Genomic DNA, 23,886 nt, shown 5'->3' on the forward strand with positions numbered 1-23,886 from the left:
GTTCATATGCATTTGTTTTAGCATTCACATCCAAGGAGGCATAAAAAATGTGACCAAAAGCTTTAGTGTACGGTTCTGAAAAAATGACTTGATGTGAAATTGCCATCATAGCTGGATATCTATCAACAAATCTGTGAAATAAAGGGCAGACATAGGACAAGGGCTTTTTTGTGGATAAACAGTAGTCTCAGGCTTATAGTAAACACTCAAGAAACCCAATCTGCCCTATATCACTCACTGCTAATGTTAATAAAAAAACACCTCAGAAGTTTACTAGTTTCTTTAAGCTTGACTGCTACAAGAGACTAATGAGATTGTAAAGTCAGGCTTCAGCGAACAACTAAATAATAGTTGTGGTCATGTAACATGTTGCGTTTCATGCTACTCATCTGCCGTTCTTCAGAAAGTTGTTGTGATTTTGTGTAGTGCTTAGTAATGTAGTGCAGTTTTTATGAATGTATTTAATGTGTGCCATGATCTGGATCAAGCTGATCTCATGACAGAAGCTCTCTTCAGTTTCTTGTTTGTCTGCCTTAGTGGTTTAGAATGTCTATCCTGTTCCATTGGGCTGTCTTCGTTGATTCTCTGTGGTCTTGGCATGTGTGTGCGCGTGTGTGTGTGTTGGCATGCCTGGCATCCAGGCTACTCCCCACCCAGACCACAACAACACATATGGCACAGTCTGTCTTGGCTTCTGCATATTTTTAACTTACTGTGTTGTTCTGTGTATTTTGCAGATTGGAAACATCTATCAACCTATAGGAAAAGCAGGTGAGTTTTTTGTATTATTATTTTCATGAACTATCCATTTCATGTAATTCTGAAATTGTTTAAGTTATTTCAGGGAATTGTAGAGAAGTGCAAATGGTTCATAAGCAGGCCCAAATGGAATGCACTTACATAGAAAAAAACTCAGACAGACTTAGACTGACTTCCTTATTGCTTGTCGTCCTCAGAGCATGCAGCACCTCCTAAAAAGCCACCTCGGCCTGGAGCTCCCAGCCACCCCACTGGAGTGTCTGGTCTTAACCCAACAGATAGCTACAATGAAGGCGTGAAGGTATCAGAACTACCACATAGCAAGACCTATTCACACCTAATGTAAAAATAATATGTTAGACAAATCACTCCGAGTACTCAAGACCTAAATGACAATTCATCAGGTTAAATGAAAAGTAAATGTACTCCTATACAATAGGTCGCTCTGCTTGGCAAAAAAAAAAACTAATTATTCGATTTGAAAACTATTCTACAATGGCAAACCCCATGTAAGAACAGAAAAAAAAGATTTCTCTGTATTATCTCCATATTATGTTGGAAGACAACAATTCATGCTTGGCATGAATGGGTCTGTATGAATTCAGTGTACTTTTCAAAATCTTTTTGTAATGAATATTCGTTCTTGGTGTGAATAGACCTTTACTTTTACTGACTACATTAAAATCTAAGGTGCCTTCAAAATGAAAATCTAGTCAGTATTTGCCAAGGCATATTTACACACCCGCATGGAAAATAACTCTATTTTGGATGAGCAGTCTGCCTGTGCAACTTTACAATAATCACTGCTTGCTGTTTTAAACCACAAAGTTTTTATTCCCACCAAATCCACACACACACACACACGCACTGAAAAACTTGTAAGATCAGCATTTGTACTCATGGGTTGCCTTTAGGAGCAGCTAGCATGCCAACAGATACTGTTTTGCCAAGCCTCATTAAAACAATCTTCATTCCTAAAGCCCCTTTTACAAACACATACACAAATGCTCTGCAGGGTCTCTCTTAAAAAGATCCCTGCACAACAAGAGTCCAGCAGTTTCCATTCCATTGTGTTTTTCTGATGCTGTGGGTCAGTGTGCATGGGGTCTTGCAGTCAAAAGCAGAAATGCAATGCAGAATGGAAAATATAATTAAAAACAATGCCTACATAATTCTAGTCTTGTTGTTTTAAGAGTTTGACGTATGTGTGTGTTTGGTAAGTGGAAAATCTTTATTTATTTTTTATTTTTTTTAAATGCAAGATTGGATTGTCTAAATATATTGAGAACATAATGTAATGAATATAATGTAGAAATTCTAAGCTCTGAGTTTGGTCAACGTAATTCTATTTTTTTAAAGGGAAAGATCCCTCAAAATGAAAATTCTGTTATCATTTACTCAACCTAATGTTGTACCAAACCTGTATGACTTTCTTTTTTTCATAGACAGAATGTTGGTCTCAGTCACCATTCTCTTTCATTGCATCTTTTTTCCACACAATGAAAGTGAATGGCGACTGAGGCTAACATTCTGCCTAAGATGTCCTTTTGTGTTTCTTGTAAGAAAGAAATTAGGTTTTGGGTTCGGAACAGCAAGAGGGTGAGTAAAAAACATATATAAAGTGCAACATATTTGGCAAGCAATAAAAAAACAAATGTGAGATTTAAATACTTTATATTGACTTGTACACTGAATTATGCAGTAAGTCCAGCCTGTTTTCACTTTGTCTCTTTGCAGCATGAATATGTAAAGTTATATTCATGAATCCCTTTATTTCTCTTTTTCTTTCTCTTTGCACTCTTTTCCCTTTGCTGTGTGCCTCTGTTCTTCCACTGTTTTTGTACTGGTAGCCCTGGAGGGTAAGACCACCTGTAGATTCAGTGTTATGTGTCTCTGTCTGTGTTTGTGCCCTCTCTAACAGTTGCCATGTCATTACTCAAGCATATCATTTATAATCATAACTCAGTTATGTACTTAACGGAACTAAATTGTCTGTGTAGATCTGTATCTCAGTGCATGTCCTTTGTTTAGACTGAGATCAGGGGCCATGTGTATAACACTCCTCAATTAAAGTAGTCCTAAGCTTTGAATAAAATGACTTTTTAGCAAAACGTAAGACTTAGTGTAAGAGTTTGATCTTTTTGTTATTATATAGTAAGTCTAAGCCTGATTCTTAAAGGAATAGTTCTCCCCAAAAAGGAAGTTTTCTAATCATTTACTCACCCTCATGCATCACAGATGAGTATGAATATCTTTCTTCTGCTGAACACAAAGATTTTTAGAATAATATCTCCTCTCTGTTGGTCCATACAATGCACATTTTTAAGTTAAAAAAGCACATAAAGGCAGCACAAACCTTATCCATAAGACATCTAATAACTAAATTAAAAAGCTGACAATCCCAATGATTTGTACCTGTGTAAGGAAAACCACCACAGAAGTATCTGCACAATCATTTCTTATCCAGTGATAATAAACAACTGTGATTGGTCCATCCTGACCAGCACTGAGAAAAGTAACAAGTAACAGCGTTGTAATTTACAACTGATCAATAATACAAAAACTTTTTTTAATAAATATTTAGTTAAAGATTCAGTGCACTGCATAGCTGGTTACGGACATGGTCTTAGATCAATGATCTCCTCCAAACCATGTGCAAATTGAAGAATACAAAAAATTTGAAATGCATGTTAGGGATGGGAAATTTAACGTGTTCATTTCTGCGATAAATAGTAAAAAAGGTTTATCATGTAAGTCTAACAAACTTTTTTTTTTTTTTTTTGGTGTGGAGAGTGTGCAGTTTCAACATAGCACAGATGCCTGCCCAGCACTCTTAAATAATTTGGCAGCTGAGACCATGTCTTAACAGTTCTAAAGATTTATGCATGACACTTATTCTTAAAGGTTCTGCAAGCAATTATTTTATGGAATGGATACAGAAAAATGTCCTACTCCCTGAAAGATATCACTGGAATAAGTGTCCTGAGATATCGCACCAGTCTCTGTGGCAGCACTAGACTGTGTAAACAGCAAAGAAAAATGTGACTGCGGGCCACAGACACATTCTTTAGTCAGCCAGTCAGAAGACTGTGATGTGTTTCCTGCCTGTCAATAATTTTGCACATTCTCATAGTGTAGTTTAATTAATAGTAATTAATTTTTAATGTCATAGGTTCATAACAGTTTTTTTTGCTACTATTACTACAATCGTGAGAAGGTGATGGTCTCAACGCTATCTTTGGGTGGAAGTGTTTTTCGGAAAGAGGGGGCATCTAATTCAGCGGTTCCTGGGAGTTCTAGAATGGCTAATATCGCTTACAGCACCTAGGAATAAGAGCAAAAAAATTTGACACTTACTGTAAGACTAAACTCTTAAATGCTTTAAGCGCTGTATACATTCTGCCCCATGTGTTTTTCTAGGATTAGTGCTTTTGTAGTGCCATCTAGTGGAGGCTATGTGTCATTTGGTTGGGATAGATTTGATATTTGGGTCTGCTTATTTTTAATTTTTAATTTTATCAGCAATGTGTAATGCCCAGTTCCCAATGCACTTTAAGTTCTCGTGATGGGGTAGTGACTCGCCTCAATCCGTGTGGCGGAGGACGAATCTCAGTTGAGACTGAGCGTGTTACCGCGGAGACATGGCGCATATGGAGGCTTTATGCCATCCACCGTGGCATCCACACACAACTCACCACGAGCCCCACTGAGAGCGAATCACATTATTGTGACCACGAGGAGGTTACTCCATGTGACTCTACCCTCCCTAGCAACTGGGCCAATTTGGTTGCTTTGGAGACCTGGCTGGAGTCACTCAGCAAGCCCTGGGTTTCTAACTCGCGAACTCCAGGGGTGGTTGTCAGCGTCTTTACTCACTGAGCTACCCAGGCCCCAGGGTCCGCTTCTTTGTTGAGCTAGCCAGTATTTTAAATCATTCTTATGGGAGCCTGCTAAGACATGAAAGTTTCCATCGAAATATTGCCTCATTCTTTCAAGATGGGCATATTTTTTCCTTTTTTCATCTTGTTGTCCTGTCATCATCAAGGGTGTGCAGAGGGATATCAAATCAGCTCAGTATTGAAAAGGGTGATTGGTCACCAAAAGTTGCTTTTACTGTCACCTAGTGTGAAACATATAAAATCTGTACCATAACAGTCTGTCCAGTAACATGAATTTGATAATACAAACTTAATAAAATTCTAAATCCTTATTAATGTAGGTGATCTATATTTTTTACATATATTATATGTTCATATAGACGTAATGAAATTCAGTTCATACATTTGAAAACTTGTATTTTCAAACTTGTGTGAAATATGTATTTTATGTCCATTTAGATTCAGCCTCAGGAGATCAACCCTCCCCCAACAGCTAACTTGGATCGGTCCAATGATAAAGTCTATGAAAATGTGACAGGGCTGGTGAAGGCTGTGATTGAGATGTCCAGTAAAATCCAGCCAGCTCCTCCAGAGGAATATGTGCCCATGGTGAAGGTATGACACATACAGACAGATACATACAGTATATGTGTAATAGGGGACACCCTTTTCACCCTTTTTAAAAACACTAAATACTTTGAGTCTATTTCTACATTGCCACATACCTTAAAGTTTTGGCAAAAAAAAAAAGGTATTTAACTTTTTCACCATTATTTCAACATGCCCCAAACTGACTGTTCTAATAGCATATTTAAACATTTCGGTAAAACTCTGCCTTCATAATATACAGTAGTTGACTCTTGCCTGAATGTGTGCCAGTGTGCATTGATTGTGCTAGCTTGTTTACCTAAGAGATGTATCAAGAATATGATAATAGTGAAAAAGTACTTTGGAGGGTAGAATTCACATAAAATATTGTAATTTAAGAGAGTTTTGAATTGGGTCTTTGAAACTTAAAATACAAAACCTCTTTTAGCAAAAACACAATCATGCACAATTTGACTTTTACTCCATATTTTATCATTGCTGAGATTTATAGCCCTTTTGACAGCTTCCCTGTGTGGCAATTAGTCCTAGTCTCCCCAAAACTGTAAGGACACTAAAGGCATCTTTTGTTTTCCAGGGAGTTGGTATGAAGGATTTTCATTCAGAATTTAGATTCTAATAATAATAAAAAAAAAAAAAAATCTAATCCATACATTCTCTGTATGGAAATGTGTGTGTTTCAGGAAGTGGGATTAGCACTGAGAACACTGCTGGCAACTGTGGATGAGACCATACCCTTACTGCCAGCTCACACACACAGAGAGGTAAACACATGCACAAACAAACCCTCATGCTCAATGTCCTTTCTGCCTGCTCAGCTATCGGTAGTCTCGCATAGCCATTCAAATAATAGGTCAGCAGTCTCTGCAAACGGTTGTTCATATAACTGAAAAACAGCAGAAAATGTGCATTGACTTTGTGACCAGAATTTCTGCTCATACTGATTTACAGATATAAAGCAAAATATACAATTCTGGACATGGAAATATTGTTTACTTCCTAGTAAGTGCCTCAAACAAAATGGTAACACTTCGCAATAAGGTACCGTTCATTAACATTAGTTAATGCAATGGTATCATGAACAAACAATGAAGATATTATTTTTTACAGCATTTATTAATCTTTGAAAGTTAAAAAAAAATACAATTGTTCATTGTTAGATCTTGTTAGTTCATAGTGCATTAACTAATGCTAACAAACACAACTTTTGATTTGAATAATGTATTAGTGTATGTTGAAATTAAGATTAATAATTGCTGTGAAGCTGTTCATTGTTAGTTCATGTTAACTAATGTTAACAAATGGAACCTTATTGTAAAGTGTTACCAACAAAACTCCCAAACCGCTACCTTAAAAACACAACTTTGTTTTCTGGCAGAATTTAAAAAAAACCTATGTGCCTTTACTCTTAAGTTATTAACAGTTAGCCTATCACATTATTGCAAAATGCATCAGACGGACTGACACTTAGCTAACAATTACTCTTGCTGTTCTTTTGCAGATCGAAATGGCTCAGAAGCTTCTAAATTCTGACTTGGCCGAGCTGATAAATAAGATGAAGTTAGCTCAGCAGTATGTCATGACCAGCCTGCAACAGGACTATAAGAAACAGATGCTAACAGCTGCACATGCTCTTGCCGTGGATGCCAAGAACCTGCTGGACGTGATCGACCAGGCCAGGCTGAAGATGTTGTGCCAGGCACGGCTGCATTAGCCCTTGGCTTAGGGTGGTTTAGAAAAGAGGCAAGAGGAAACCAACGCACATTACGGCAGCACAGCAGACTGACGCCCCAGAAACACACCAGCACATACTTATATATTCATGGGCTCCTTTCACTCACTGACTCAAGCTACATTGCAGAACACGGGTGCCTGTGAAGAGGGCTCTGGATTTATTTAATGGATGAGCCTGACTGGACTCATCAAGACTGAACAAGTAATTACTGGATCGCTTCCAGAGCAGTCTGGTCCCTTCAGTGAAGCGTTTGTGGGACTGGGAGATCTGCTTTAAGTGGATCCGTGACTCGAAGCCGAGAAGGAGATCTAGGAATCTGGGGCTGCTCTGAGCTTTAAAAGTCTCTGGAGGAAAAGAGACACTCTTACACTGTATCTTAAATGTCTGTTTCATTGACAAGCCCGAGCTCCACAAATCACTCGGTCGGATTCTGGTTGTAGAATCATAAAAGTTGAGCTGTATTTCTAAGACTCTAAGAGTCTGGATTTGCAAAATATGAGTTCGATGAGACTTGTTTTGCTTTGCAGACTCCACACACTTCTCTCTAGGACTGAGAAGGAGAGTGTTAAATATTTTGCACTTGTGCCACCTAGAGGTAAAATAAAGCTATTACTGAATTAAAATAAATTGGAGTTATCATGTTTCCTGTGGATGCTGTTTTGAATAAGATAATTACAGTGTGGAAATGTGCTGAGAAATAGCTGTAATTCTCTAGTACCATGACAATGTTACGATATGCCTCAAATAGACAGATTTATATATCTATATATAGTACTGTGCAAACTTCTTAGGCACATAAGATCTTTCACAAAAGCATTTGTCTTAAGATGGTAATTTATATCTTCAGCTTTAGTAAGTCAATAGGAAATATCAGTTTTAGACTCCCAAACATTACTTTTGCAAATAGAAAAGATTAGAATAGAAGAACAGGGAGCACTGCAACAGCTGTCATGGCCAACACAAACCCGTAGTACATAAACATTATACATTACAACTTTGTTGCCATGACGATGTAATGCTGATAAACTTTGCAAGTGATTTTAACACACTAAAATAATTTAGAACAAAGGTGTTATCTGACTAAAACCATGTTATGATGTATATTGTTAATGTATTGAGGCTATACTTTTTAAACACTGCGTATTTTAATGTTTATGGACTGGCCCCATTCACTTTCAATGTAAGTGACTTACTGCAACTGCCATGTTTCATTGTATTTTTTTAATAAACGAGGGACGAGTTGAAAATATTTTCTGTGATAATCAATATTATGCTACAAATGCTGTCAAATGAGCTCAAATTGAGAGGGATGACATTATGGAAGTATTCTGACGTAAACTATATATAAAAAATATTAGCAAAGGATTGAAAATAGTTTATTGTGCTTATTCTAACCTTTATATTGATGAAAAAGAGGCTTCATTTTGTTATGCATTTTATTTTTACTAGAGTAAAACAATAATTAAATTAATATTCTAGGTTCAATACAAGTTAAACTCAATCGACAGCATTTGAACAGTAATGTTGAGTACCACAAAAATACATTTCAACTCGTTCTTCTTTAATAAGAGGCACTTACAATTGAAGTGAATGGGGCCAATTTTTGGAGAGAATAAAGATATAAGTATTAAGCTTATAATTTTATAAAACCACTTGGGTACATTAATTATTCTGATAAAACTTGTGCTATTTGATCTTTGAAGTTATTAAACCCATCTTTCTTACAGTAGTTTTAGGGTTATGTCGTTATGGCAACAACGTTTAAAAATTAGCTAAAACATTACACAGAAAATGTGAGCGATTTTATCAGACTAAAATCATGTTAATGCACATATTGTTTATATCTTGTGCCTATACTTTTAAAACAGTGAGTATTTTAAGAAATGGAACAAAGTTTAAAGTTCAAATACTTTTTTTTTCACCATTTTTGCCATCTCTCGTTAATATCAAATGGCCAATGTGGTGTGACAAGTGAAAATAACAAATGTTGTCTCTATATTAATATGATCAGAGAACATATTAGAAATGAATGATCAAAATGTTGTTTGAAATAATTTCTCACATCCATAGTCTGGGACTCTTATTTTAAAGACTCGCTTTTCGTCCGTCATTATTTCAGTCTTTTATTTTGAAAACTCTTCCTCTGTCCACCATTAGTCACTGTCTAAGTGTGGCTGGCTTCATTCGTCTCTGTGCGCCTGATTATTTTTACACTGTCGAGTCTGGCGGTGAAATCCAGGTCATCTCCGCCGGATCACCAGCCGACACGGCTCAAGCTTCTGCTCTCCGCGGATCCGCAGTGCTATTTCCTGATTCCTCTTTTGAGAGGTAAGGAGCTGATATTCTCCTCATATCTGTGTGGTTTTGTGAAGGTGGCATCAAAAGGTGCGTGATGATGCCAACTGTGCCAGTGCCCGCGGATAGAGAGATATGGAGCGCAGCGGGCTTAGACTGGGGCAGGAAAAGTTGTTGGGACCCTCTGACTTCACATCCAGCTTGACAACTAAAATCCAGTGATCGGGCCATTGCGCAGGTTCAAGTTTGCGAATGTTGAGTGATCAATTTATACCCTTGGATGTATCAGATGATCCTTTAACAGAAGGAATATTAGGGATAAGAGTTCGTGAGTTAACGGAGACCGCAGCCGGTTGTTTTAACTGGACACAGAATGTAACCCAGTTCTTCATCTAGACATAATCTGGCTCCTTTTGGGCCAAAGCGTGAGCTGTCATCTATATTTTGCGTTATATGCTGATTATCAAATAATGCTATAATTATGTATTCATTATTTTTAGTTTTGATAATATTTTAGGATAATATGTATCATATTGACTTTTATAATAATCATATTTTATAATCAAAGTTTATCACATGTATCTTTTAATAATAAAAGGATTATTTTATATATATATATATATATATATATATATATATATATATATATATATATATATATATATATATATATATATATATTTCAACATTGTTATTTTAGGATTCCCCATTAAATTAAGTAGGTTATTTGTGTACTTAAGAACTATGGTGTATTTCCGTATCACCACGATTCTTTTTCAGGTTTTTAATGAAGTAATTCAAATTTGATGGTCATGTAGTCATTTCTGCAGTTTTCTGGCAGATTGTGTGACTAGCTAATATCGTGTCGTAGCCTATGTACAGTGTTTATATATCATTTTGTTTATTAGCCTAATTTACGGCTTTGAGATGTAATGATGTCGCTTTAGCGTTCTGGATAGACGAAAAATTGCCTAAATGTGTGTAAAAGAATAAGATATGGACGTCATATGTTGTTTTGGCCAGTTTACAATCGTTAACTCGCACTGTGAGGATTCTTGATAATAGCAGTGATGTCGAAAGCATTTCATGTCATTTTATTCAGGCTTTATTAATTGGTTATTCATATTTTATACTTGTGAGACAGAGGGGGGAGGGGGGCTGTCAGCTGACCCTATCCAGACTTGGACTGAGTGTGCTGCCAGTGGCTGTCGTGACTAGTGTTCGGCCCAGTTTTAGATTCTGCTCTCTTGTCCTTTCCTGTGCGCTGCAGGTTCTGGCCCAGTTGAGAGAGAGAGACAAACATAATTGTATCATGCGTGGCCAGATAGAGTGCATCAGAGCTGCACAAGGGTGCTTTTTAGTTCAACAAAAATGTTTAGTTCTGTAGTTATTTACTCACCCTCATGTCTTTGCAGACCAATATTACCTTTTTTTTTTATGTTTTTATGTGGAAAGTTACTTTTTTGAAGAATGTCCTGGCCACACTTTTCCATATAATATGAAGTGAATGAGTACTTCAGCTGTCAAGCCTCACATCAGTAGACTGATATCAGTAGACTGATATGAAAACTTAACGGGACTTACGGTTTATAGTCTGTATGACTATAACCCACGTTTTCTGTGGCTATACAATAGCTTTGTGTGAGGAATAGACATTGTTTAAGGCAGTTATTCTCAACTGGTTTTGCTTCAGAACCCAGATTTTACATTGGACATCAAGTGGTTGAAGGCTGGGTCACAATTTCTTTTATCTTGCATAGTTTTGTTCATGGTTTTGAATATAAGGGCGTGTATCAAGCCCTTTACATGAAGTACTTTCCCTTATATTTGCAGTGCAATGACGTATAAGCAGAGGTTTGACCATAGACTGCATTGACCACATCGATTTAGGTAGACTTTCTAAAAATAATAATAATAATAAATTATAGTGTTTGTAATGAAAAAATAGTAGGCTAAACATATTTAGAAACTTTAGCTATGATTGTTGTAATAAAAATTATGTCTAATAGATTATTTAATATGAAACTATAACTTGTTTGTCAAAATATCGCAGTTACGGTTACTACTGTAAAATCTTGATAAACGTTAGTAAGGGGGATTATGTGTAATTTGATAAGCGTTTATTTTAGCACATGCACAGTCTACTGTTTGAGAGATTTGACTTCATCCATAGCGCTTCAAACAAACAAATTCTCACTATAATGCAGATGGGTCGCATCAGTTTTATGGTCTGCGCCGCAGTGTCGAGGGAAGTCCAGTTGACATGGGCACGCTCCAGAGATACAGTAGAGTAAAGCAGATCATTGACGTGAGTGGTTCTGTGATGGTTTGTGCCACACTCGTATGAAAACCAGGCTCAATTCGACCAGGCTTAAATATCGCGTTGCAGAATAGAAGCAGATTAAGTGCGTATAAAGTGCCTAATGCAAGCTTATCATAAAGTTTAGCTTGGGCGGCAGCCAACAATTTCAAATGGAGGCAGAACCATGTACATTTTCTTTCTCTGCTGATGTCTGCGACTCAGTCAGAAGGTTTTTTTACGGAGAGTGTTCCGTTTTGTTTTCTTAAGATTTGTTACATGCAATGTTTTGGCAAACAAATTGCAGAACCACACTGCTATTTTTATTTCCAGAATAATATAACAAACTATTGCAATAATTTAAATAAAGAAAAGGCAATGAGCCAGTATTTTATATTATTTTTAATATATGCATCCTATTTATACTACACTGTTATTCTTAATGTACATTATGTACAAGAGTCCATTTGAAAGATATTCATTGATAAATACATGTGCAAATATAAATAGGATATATATTTATGCAACAGTGCTCTTTACACATCTCACTTGCATAAAAAATACAAATGATATACTCCTCAAAATGCATCAACACCATGGAAAGAATTAAACAGTTATGCCGAATTAGGTAAATAAATGCTTTAACAGCTTTTATTATATTAACCTGTAACCGCTGAAGGGTTCGGACAGTAGACTGATATGAAAACAGCGCCATCTACTGTTGAGGGGGATATTTTTTTTTCATTTAATATTTTTACAGTCTCCATATGAATAGACCTTCTGTCAGAGGTGTGTCTCGCAAAATCGTTACAGATTTTGCGTGAACAGACGTTAAATCATTAAGTCAGACTGAGTCGTTTCTCAAGTTAAACTCACTGACTTGATGGGAATCGTGGAATTAATTGCTGGAGACATCCCACATTTATGACACTTTTATAGTGGTTTCTTGGTCATATTCATTTACTTTAATTATAAAAAAAAGAGTAGCCTTGAAATCCTTGAACATGTTTTAAGGAAGATTTTATGGGTGTGGATTTGAAACCACATGTATATGTAAAAAACGACAGATTGTCATTATTGTGGTAACTATCCCTTTAAAGACATCACTTATTTCACTTATCTTTTCTCTTGCATTTACTCATTGACTCTTTCTTGCTCTGTGTCCATAACTATATCATGCTTGTCTGGAATGGTATTTGCCTCATGTTCATTCTGTATTTATGAATGTGATCCGTTCCTCAGCGTTACACCTGAATGGCGTTTATCGACACACATAGAAGGACACTTTCCACTCCTGAAAGATGAGCTTGTGTCCCAGCTGTGATGTCATCTGCTCTAGGGAGACAACGAGGTGTGTCAGAGTGTTGGCTGATGGATCTGCAGTGGCATCAGGCCAAGTGTAACATTGAGACGTAGAAGCGTGTGGAGCTCAAGGGCTGAAGAATGATAAATCGGTACAAAGAGTGAGAGAAACTTAACGGGACTTACGGTTTGTCAGCAGACCTGTCTGTCTATCTGCACAAAGTGCACTCTGTTATCTACAGACTGTTTGAATAACTCCGACTCATTCTGGACCATTTAAAGCAAAATATTTAACAACTTTTTGCGTGCACACTTATACTATTTTTAAATACAATTGATCTCATTGTTATTGTACCTACTTTTTACTAAATTATTTTTAATCTGACTCGATGTATGTATCGCTGCATTTTCCTGATGAAAGAATGCTAGAGGCGCTACAACAACAATTACTTTTATTTGCTTTCACACAAATCACTTTCATAAACACATGCTTGTTATAATACGCATGGTAGCTCAGCTAATATAGCATTGCACTTCATTTCAAAGAATCGATACATGAGTCCTGAAGAGCCGAAAGTGTCCTAGAAGCACCACAAAATGACGTGGTTCCTTCAGCAATTGCATTTTTCTTCACTTATTTGCTTTAGGTGTAAAGTAGGAAAGGGAGATAGGTTTTGTTGATTTAAAACGTGATAGAGCATTAACTTAAACTTCATCTGATTTGGAGAAAATTCCACTCGCTTGTAGCGCCTGGTTGTTTAAATGGGTTGGAATTCAGTCTTGTAGTTTGTTGAAAGTTTGTTTCAGTGCTAAATTTGGGTCTCTCTAGTCTCTGTTCTGGAAGATCTCAAAGATGTTTCATTTTTTTTAACTTGATTTGTTCCAAGTTGAGTTTTGTACATTTTGGTAAGTCTGTAATATTAGTTAGCTGATATTAGTTTTTCAATGGCTGATACCAATTGACAGAGCGAACAATTGGCATATTTAATAATGAAATAAACATTATGGAAATTAAATAAACACTTGTCTTGCAGTACCCAGCTGAATAAAACAAAATCATGCCTAAACTGGTTTGCTGATCTTGGTCTTCCATCATTATCAGGCTGGACTACTGGCTGGTTTTAAAGGGGTTTTGGGCACTTTTCTACTGGCCAGGCTTGGAGACCAGCTAAGACCAGAAAACCAGTTTAGACAGGTTAAAAATTATTATTTTCTTCAGCAGGGTATTTACTCAGAAACATTGGAAAACTGGAAAAGATTTAAAATATCCTTTTTTCTGTGGTAAACGTGTTGGTAGATTTTAAAACTGACCATTTCAGTTAGTCAGCCAAGCAAGCAAGCAAGTTTATCGGACGATATCGATAATTTGTATTAGATATATATATATATATATATCGGCCCATTACTGGTCTGTGCTCTGTATTTTATAAATTTTTTGTAGCTAAGTGGTTAAATTGTGTTTGAATATGTTTCAGTGGTAAAGCACAGTAAATTGAGCACTCTCCTGTTGGGGTGTGAGTGATTTGAGGCTGGGAGCTGGGACAGCAGCCCACTGCAGACCGGAACACTCACTGCTTGTGGGAAGAAAGCTTCCTGTCTTGCTGAGAGCCGTCTGTCTGACGCAGAGTCATCGTACGGCAAGCTTCCTGTCTTGCTGCGAGCCACATCATCTGGCCTCTGGCACTGAAACGTCAGGTGGCATAAGGGCTTTGGGTAGGAGCCGCACACATGCTGAACTGGGATCAGCTGTCCTTCTCCAAACCCCGCTGTCTGTCATTATCCAAAACACTGCAGAACTGGGCTCAGAGCTGTGTAAGATGGGATGCTTCAGCTAAGACCCCCAGGAGAATCTTAAAATTACTTGCACCCCCTCAGAGCATACTTAGACAGGAGAAGATACAGCACAGCCAAAAAGAGAGACTTGGAGGCAGTGATCACAGCCAGACACTTATGGGTCGGTCCATGAAAAAGGTCATACCACCTATGAGTTCACTGCTTACTCTCATTATGAAACAAACACTGAAACACAGTGCTTATTCTGCATAAACCAGTGCTGTAGACATCTATGTTTTAGGAGCATGTGAACAGTTTTGATGATGGTTCCACAGTTTGGGATCAGATTGAAATGGATAGTTTCTCTCAGTCTTGAGGCTAATCCCTGTTGATAATCTCAGAACAGAGCAGGGGCGGATCTACCATGGTGGCATGGGGTGGCAAATGCCACCCTAAGATAAAGCATTGCCACCCCATCTGCCACCCCAGCATAAGTATCCAAATATATTAAAAATAAATGTATGTATATTATCATTGATTTTGACATTGTGTAAGGGTTTATTCATGTTTATTCAGATAATGGTGCGGTGGTGGATTGTGTCTGTTTCACGCTACGCTGTTACCTATTTGGTGAGATGCCATGCTGGTCCATCTTTTACTTTCCATGAAAATGAGCTTATCGCTAACCACGTAGCTACTTTCTTTGCTTGTCAGCTGAGTGGAAGCTAGTGTGTAAACGTATTTACCAAACTGTTTTGTTAAGGATTCACAGTTTGTTACCCCCTTCAACCGAACAATTCCAGTCATTGCATTTATAAAATGTAATATTTAAAAGTCTTTCCACCGTTGAAAGTTTCCCCTGAACTTGTATAGAAGAATACGGTGTAACACCGCTGCCGCTCTCTTGACTCGGCAGGTGTAAATGCTTCTTGATTTACAACCTGCCAATAATTGACTGGCACTATTAAAATATTCAGCATTTTAGTAGACAGCTATTTATTTTATTTTTATTTATAATTTATTTAATGGTCAACATTTGACTGATACTAAACAGTACTGATGTTTATTTACCTATTTATTTTATTTTTATTCTTTATTTTAATGGTCAGCATTTGACTGATACTAAACAATACTGATGTTTATTTAGCTGTTTATTTTATTTTTATTTATTTATTTAAATGGTCAGCAACTGACTAATACTGAACATACAGTACTGATGTTTTTTTTAAGCTATTAATTGTATTTTTATTTATTCTTTATTTTCTCACTGTTTATTTCTAGAATTTGTTGACAATGTATAATAATTATGACAAATATTCTTTGATAAAACTATTTGTTTAAGAAACTAGCCTTCTGAGTACCTTTGCATTGTCATGTCAGTGCACAATCCACATAGAAAAGTTCTGTTTTCATTCCAGCTCAAAGATTAACTATATCGGCCATCATATAGGTCATTGTTGGATTTCCCCCCTCTAAAATCGGTATCGGTCTCAAATATCCCATATCGGTCGGGCTCTAATGATAAGTGTTCGTTTTGGCTGTTATCAGTGTCGTTTAATGTCGGCAGTTTTGCCGCAGCTCGCACACTTTACAGTGTCCGCCATTGTGATGGCATTCTTGAACGTATTGTGTGTATGTAGTGTGCGTTTCTGTGTTGTCTTTCTCTTTCTCTCCCTCTTTCTTAATTGCTTTCAGGTGTGGGGTAACCAGGTGAGCTTATTGTTGATGGAGCATTGGTGTGCAGTGTGTTTCCTCCCTATATAACCTGAGTGTTTCATGGCTGGGTTGTGTGATGGGAGAGGGTTGTTCGTGAACAGTCATCTTGTTCACGTGCGCTCAGGTGCATTCTGGGTTCCCGCTGCTGGAGCGAAGAGTTTGTTTGTCACTGTCTGAATTTCGGAGTTTGCTGTTCTTTCTTATACAGAACTGTCAATAAATAGTCTGTGTTTCCGCTGCTCTCGTCTCCCCACATTACACCCATCCACTGACATACAGATGTAATCTTGTTTTATTCAAATAAAAAGTAATTTCCGAATTAGAATCCAAAACCTCTAATAACTAAAGGCAAAGAGCTACCACTAGATAAATCAGTCATGTTCTTAATCAGAGTGCTGATCTATGTATTCATCTACTGATTAACAAAATCCCAAGACTGATCGTTACAGATGTTGAAATGAAATTATAATATTATGTGAAATATTTATTTGGGTGCTTGAATCAGTCATCAAATATGACTGTTGATCAAAACGGTAATTTAAAAGAATCTTTTATTGTGCATAATTTTTAATTATTCAAAAATATTAATTTCATGTGTTTCGCAGCACTGCCACCCACAGTACAATTTTCTGTACAGTTTATTTTTTAGACCTAACTTTAGCAGAATAACATGGGATATGCATGCATTTTCCATCCATGGGTACACTTAACAAAGGTGGTGACGTTTAGACCAGATTGCCTGTTCTATGAATCATAGGAGCATTTACAATTTATTGATGTTGTTTAATAGACAATGTCTTAGTGCTCTTTTTTTAAATTTTTTATTAATGTTGGAAAATCAGTATCAAAATGGTTACTATGTGGTTCCTGTGGAAATGGAGTTGTATCACAGATTCATGGACATTTATAATTTTACAGTGACTCCAATTAATAAACTAGTACTTGCTGCAATGAAGTTTGGTACATTTATCCATAAGAACTATGCATGGGCACTTTAGTGTTGCGGCCTCTCATATTCTGCGTGCCACCCCCTTGCCAGGCCATAAAAAAAAAAAAAAATCTAGTTCTGCCCCTGGAACTGAGGCATATGGCAATGATTGTCTGATAGGGCTGGGGTCCCTGGTTGGCATAATGTGTTGGGAGACAGATGGAGACATGCTGAGACAGGAGGGGAAATGTTGTCCTGGTATGGCAAAGAGGGAGATATTCACTAGTATTCAGTTCATACAGTCATTATAGAGCTAAACTTCTTGAACTGGCATTAGTCTTCCAGTAAATTAACCTGTTACTTTTTTTTATTATTATTATTTTTGGACTCAACAGCTGAATAGCCGATTGGTCAAATCGTTTACAAAGATTATTTTCATATTATATATATATATAATATATATTAGTTTTGATATTTTTTTGCTGTAGTTAATCTGTTAGTTTGGGGGGTGAACTATCCTTTTGTTAAAGCACCACTGCTACAGCCGTACACATTTAGATAGATGTATTTGGCTATCGCATTGTATCTTGCACTGTTTTTAATATTCTGCCAAGAGCATTGTATTTAAAGATACCATGTCAAACTTAAAAAAAAACATGTCTCCAGACCCTTGCATTTTGTTCCATTCTGTTGAGCTGTCGACTAGCTGTTTTTTAAATGCAGAAATGCCTTCTAGGCTACGTCCACATTAATCCGGATACATTGGAAAACAGCGTTTTTGAAACTCTCCATCCACAACCTTTTCAAGCGCTTTTTAAAGTTGCTCGTCCACACTGAAATGTATAAAAACTCTTAAATACCCTTTCTGTGCATACGAAAAATCAGCATTCCATGTGCAGTCTGAAACTTAGTTGTCCTCATGTTCTGTAGCCGGACAGCAATTCCGAGTATACTTCCCGTCACCTTTGAATAAATGCAATGTTACGGTTGTACAAAGTAACATTTATCTTTAACAATGCTATCAAAGTTAATAGAAAGCACAGCAAAGGCACTACAACATAGACCACCACCTTGATTGTTTTGAGTTAAATTAATCATATTACTGTGTCACATGACAACAAACACATCGTTTTCAGATATATCTGCTTACTTTGTCCACACTACAATGCAAAGACAGCGATTTCAAATTAATCAATTTGGGAGGGCATTTTCAAAAACACCATCTCTGTGTGGGCGGAAGGCCAAAATGTAGTGAAAAAGATGCTTTTCAAATGAAAACGTATTAGAGTGGACACGGCCTTATGTAAACGCAACCTAAACAACCTGTCCAATCAGTCAGGCAACCTACTAACTCTGTTTTAAAAATATGTCGTTTTGCACAACCCATCTGTACAGTACGTATCCAGATACCATAAACTGCTGCAGAACCCTTTGTGTGTATTTTTAACCTTGTTTAGGTTGAGATATGAGTTGAGATTTACCCAGTGAGAAACTCCTCCAGTCATTGATGCTTCAGTATATGTACGTGTTCTGATACAGGACACTGCAGCACTCTGCACCAATCACTCCCCCCCCCACCCCACTCATTCGCTTTCTCTTTAATTCTCTCTATTACACTGCAGCTTCTTTAGAGGACATTGCAAACAGAAACTTTTAGGACTAATTATTTACAGCATTTCTACTTGGCTAAATCACTCCTCACTGGTTTTGAAAAAGGTGACCCATCGTTTGAGTCAAGCAGAAACAGACAGAGCTGATGTCAATGTCATTTTGAGGATATACTGTGCCTCTTACCAACCTTAGTGTCAATCAATCAAACATTAGTGGTAGCATCACAATTATTATTGCTCATCCTTGGGGATTTGGACAAACCCCTCACACTAACACCCTGTCTACACCGGACACAAGCAGCGCATCATATTTTTCCCATTCTTATCAGTAAACTGATGCCCCGTTCTATTGCTGACTCGCTGCAGAGCTACTCCAGCCACTTTATTACTCGAGCTGTGTAGCAATGCCACTCAAATCTGTCAGATTTTTTGTTTTGCTTGTAAATTATACAGTATATGCAAAAACGTTACAGTAAAGTATGAGGATTGTAATTTAAACCAACATATGTATTACTGCTGAAACAATCACTTTAAAACCTTACCAAACATACTTTAGCTAATTAAAAGTTTATTGAAATCCTCTACCTACAAATTATTCAGCAGTCAAAAATCATGTCATCTGTTAGACCACTGGAGAACAAGTGTCTGGTGTGAGCTCGTGCTAGACTTGACCTCACTAATCTCTGTGGTGAGCACTGCTGAAGAATGCAGTGAAGCAGCAAAGGTCAGGCTGTCTAGACGCTGTAGGCGAAGTCCCAGAAGAATGTTGATTGATTGGCTGAGAGGAGAGATCCTAAAACTGATTAGACATTTGCTTTAAAGACTATTTGTAGTCTTGTGCTTGAGATGAGTCTGTAATTGTGTGTCTTTCTTACACTTTCTGAAAAATACAGTTCTTTTGAAGACGTCTAGGCTATATCTACATTCCATATCCAAATTGGAATAATTTTGCCCTCTACCTTTTTGTATTGTAACAACTCTGTGGTAAAATAACATAGTATACAGTTGCCAATGTAAGGCCTGACCTGATGAATAAACCCATTAATGTTTTCAGATTTAGTGCATTAAATTAAAGGGTAATCACTTTTCTTTTTGGGTGCAGAAAGCAAGTCATCTCATTCGCTGTTGCTAAGGCAACTGAATTCTCGAACATATTGCACAAAACATACTTGAATACATACCAGATTTAGCCTTTTTGGCCATTTAATATTGAATGTTAAGCTAAATAAACTGTTCAATAACACAGGTGGGGCAAATTATATAAGAGGTGGGATTAGGTGCTGTCACTCAAATTACTGCTAGGGGCAACCAAGACCTTAAAATGTATAACGATGATGACAGGGTTGTAAGAGAGTGTTGGAGAAATAGAGAGCTGCAGAGGGAGGGCAGATACTGCAGTATTGGTGGAGTGGAGAGGCTGTCAAAACAACACCCAACCTGACACTGTGAAGACAGACATGCTGTCATAAATTTATTCTGTGGTATCTATTCTAAACTTACCAGTGTCTGTACAGAGGTACAGTGTTTGGCATACAGTTAAGGTTCAGCACTGAAAAGCAGTTCTTATTCAGAATCGGTTCCATTTTAAAAAAAAAGAAGAGGAAGAAGAAAAATGCCAGATTTACCATATTTCAGATCCATTAACGAATCAAAAAATAGCATTCTTCTGTCTTTTAAATGGAACACTGTTCTAGAATACAATGACAATGGTTCCTGCACTGTTAATTACTGAATGTATTGTGCGAAAGATACAGTATGTCATGATCTGTGTGTTACCATCTAAATGTAATGTGAGTGACTAAAGAAAATGCTAAACATTGCGTGTTTCCATCAACTGTGCTAAGCACGTTATCTTGAGGGAGCCTGCCTTGTGTCATGGAACTGCTAAACTACCTTCTTGCTTCAGGGAGAGTTGTATTCACTGTAAAAGAGCAATTGAACATTGTTATTTAATGCTGCCTGGAGACATTGCAGAAAAATTGCAATAAAGCACAACTGGTGCCAGAAGTTAAAATACCATTCATTTTTCCATAGACGAATTGATACTATAATTCAACTATAACTTGCATACCATGAGCTCTGAGGTTGTTATATGCCTTTGTTAAAGCCATGAGTTCATGTTATTTCAACTTAATTGTTTTAAAATTGTGTTTTAGAGCAGAATTCCTAGTAAACAACCCATGGTCCAGCAGAGAGCAATACACCAATCAGAACTGTGGTTAACCAATTCCAGCAGCAACCGCCCACTTCCATGAAGCACTGTGAATGAAGCAGTCGATTCGGTCAATCTACACCCTCAAACTACAGAATATTTTGCAGTAAACTTAAAATATATTGTTTCTATATTTATAATCAACAACACATAATTCACATTTCCATTGTTTGTTTTTTTCGATTATGTCATTGGCAATGCTTCACTGAATTGTAGTTTGTGGCCTTGTTAAAATCTTCCGACTAACCAGGGCTATGTTTGAAGAATTGTGTGCATTGGTCGGGCCTTTACCACACCTGTAGTAATCGATGAATGCATTGCCATCGTACTTTACAAATGGTCATAACACGTCATCTTTTATACGAATATACAGTTTCCGGCACTTTAATGTGCATTTTGAATAATGCAGATCTTCAGAAAATCCACCTCACCCTAGCGAATAAACTTTTAAGCAAATTTTGAGTTTATTCGCATATCAAACGTTTCCATTTCATTAACAGAATCATTAAAATGATTCAAATTTGAACCAGAATTGCTAAATACTTCCTACGTACAATGTGGCTTTCCTCCTTGGCTTACCCTCCTTTACGGCCTTTATCATTTGTTCTGACTGTCTGTATGTCTGTCTGTCTGTCTCTCTCTCTAGTTCTCTCTGTTGTGCTTTGCTTGGTCTACTGTTAACCTCAAGTCTCAGTTGGTTGTCACAAAACTCCAGGATTGTCACATACACACAACTAAAACAGATGTACACACCAAAAAAACAGACTTTCCCAGACAGCTAAGTTGACATTTGCTAACCTGCAGATCCTGGTTGTCAGGTCATCTTAGGACCTGTGCAGGAAAAGGACTAAATTGTCTGATTACCAGCAGACATGAGTGGAGTGGCCTTGAAGGCATATGAGACGAAGTTGGATGAACTTCATACAGTATATACCTTTTTGGATGGGCAATCTGGACTAGATGGAACTGACAGAATTGGTTGACAAAATGAATTGAAGAGTACGTTGATTGTTTTGGCAGTCTTTGTGAGTTCATAATCATTTTGCATGACTCCTTTAAAGCTGGTCAGATTTCTCAAATATTTTACCCAAAAATAAATAATTCTGATAATTTACTCTCATTAACCCTCATGTTGTTTCATTACTGTATGGCTGTACATTTTATATATGTATATTTCAATGGCCCCAATGCACATATTTGGGCCATTGAAATGTGGTTTGTGTCATCAGAACCACAGGTGTCAGATGTTTCCTGATATCTTATGATTCTTTTTAGCTATTTGAAAAGTAGAGGTAGTGGAATCCATTTTGCTTTTTAAAAGCACATTGCCTGTTGTTGAATTAATGGAGGATTAAATTGGTTGCAGATACACTCCTTTATATCGTTGACCTGAGGATATCTATACATTATAATATACACTGACACCATCAGGTGTAGTTAACCCTAACACCTATTCCAGAGACACAGCAGTTAGCACAATCTCTCATAGGCTGTCATCATTTGTGAGTCTGGATGGATGAATCAGTATACTGTAGTTGTTCCTTAGAGCTTCATCGTGACTTAACCAGGCACAGAAAAAGGGGTAGACCCCCTGCTGATATCACATTACACATCCAGCAGACAGACAGGGACAGACAATGTTTTAGCAGGTTTATTGCAGTCATTTTAGTTGATTTCAGCATGACTGCTGTTCAGTCTAATCAAGCGGAATGCTTTAAGAGACACTTCCACAAGTGGAGGAGTATTCTCTCTGTTGTGTGCTCTAATGTAATTCTGTCTGGTAAGCTTCTTGACTGCATGTCTACATTTTCACGAGGGATGCAATGATATAATATTTGTGTGCCAATACCAATATCCAAAGCAACATCTGCCAATACTTTGGTGGTTCAGCTTTTTTATGCTACATTTCACTGATTAATTAATTGCACAACTTCCAAAGAAATTTAATTAATAATTGTATTCCCTGCCTCTACATGTGTTCCATGTTTCACAGTAATTGGTCTTAGTTATAAACAAATAATTTAAATTAAAAGCACATAATTGGATAGTATTAACATTCTTAACTCGCATTAACTGAATTCAGAATAGCCTTTTGTTAGGCTCACATTCACATTTTTGTTTAATGTTCTTTAACTGAATGAGAATTCAGCCTCGGCTTTAGCTTTAACAAATTAATAATATTTCTTGCTGTGTTAACTTTAAAGGTAAGTAATGAGAGTTGCGTTAAAGTTTTAATGGTTATTCCACCTTGTGAAATTCTAGCAGTGCAAAGCTCACAAAATTCAAATCTGCTGTCATTGTCACCCAATTTTAAGTATTTTCACACAATACATTTTTTTGCGCACTGCACGATTTGTAAGCTAATTTTTGCTGATGCGGTTTTCACCACTTTTTAAAAGGAAATAATTGTGTCAGATAATCTGCTAATGTACGATAACATTGTTAATTTTCACTACATTAAGGTAACGTACACACTACAAAGTTTTGTGAGTGACAATCACATTTACAGTTGAAGTCAGAAGTTTACATGCACTTAGGTTGAAGTCATTACTAATCATAACAAATATATTTTTTATAACTCCAAAGATTTAATATTAGCAAACTATAGTTTTGGCAAGTTGTTTAGGACATGCTTTGTGCATGACATGAGTAATGTTTCAGACAATTGTTTATAGACAGATTGTTTAACTTTTAATTGATTAACTGTGACTTTAAGCAGTTTGGAAAATTCAAGCTTTTAGACAATAAGCCAATTAACTTCTTATACGAGGTG

At 36.9% G+C, this 23,886-nt stretch overlaps 2 protein-coding genes across 4 annotated transcripts in view; both read left to right on the forward strand.

Annotated features, from left to right (window-relative positions):
- Positions 1–7,605, forward strand: part of LOC127655624 (focal adhesion kinase 1-like) — a 77,860-nt gene extending 70,255 nt beyond the window's left edge. For all 3 annotated transcript variants that reach the window (XM_052143515.1, XM_052143516.1, XM_052143517.1), the window contains 5 exons: positions 738–771; positions 957–1,060; positions 5,097–5,252; positions 5,927–6,007; positions 6,745–7,605. In XM_052143515.1, the coding sequence (XP_051999475.1) occupies positions 738–771; positions 957–1,060; positions 5,097–5,252; positions 5,927–6,007; positions 6,745–6,957 (588 nt within the window). In that variant the 3' untranslated portion in view covers positions 6,958–7,605. The remainder of the gene's footprint in view (positions 1–737; positions 772–956; positions 1,061–5,096; positions 5,253–5,926; positions 6,008–6,744) is intronic.
- Positions 7,606–9,162: 1,557 nt separating this feature from the next.
- The window catches only part of LOC127655498 (low-density lipoprotein receptor class A domain-containing protein 4-like), a 91,950-nt gene continuing 77,226 nt past the window's right edge, over positions 9,163–23,886 (forward strand). The window contains exon 1 of the mRNA XM_052143354.1: positions 9,163–9,306. The gene's annotated coding sequence lies outside the window, so the exon portion shown is untranslated. The remainder of the gene's footprint in view (positions 9,307–23,886) is intronic.

This window comes from Xyrauchen texanus, chromosome 15, assembly GCF_025860055.1.
Source record: "Xyrauchen texanus isolate HMW12.3.18 chromosome 15, RBS_HiC_50CHRs, whole genome shotgun sequence".
In the NCBI taxonomy this organism is placed as follows: domain Eukaryota; kingdom Metazoa; phylum Chordata; class Actinopteri; order Cypriniformes; family Catostomidae; genus Xyrauchen; species Xyrauchen texanus.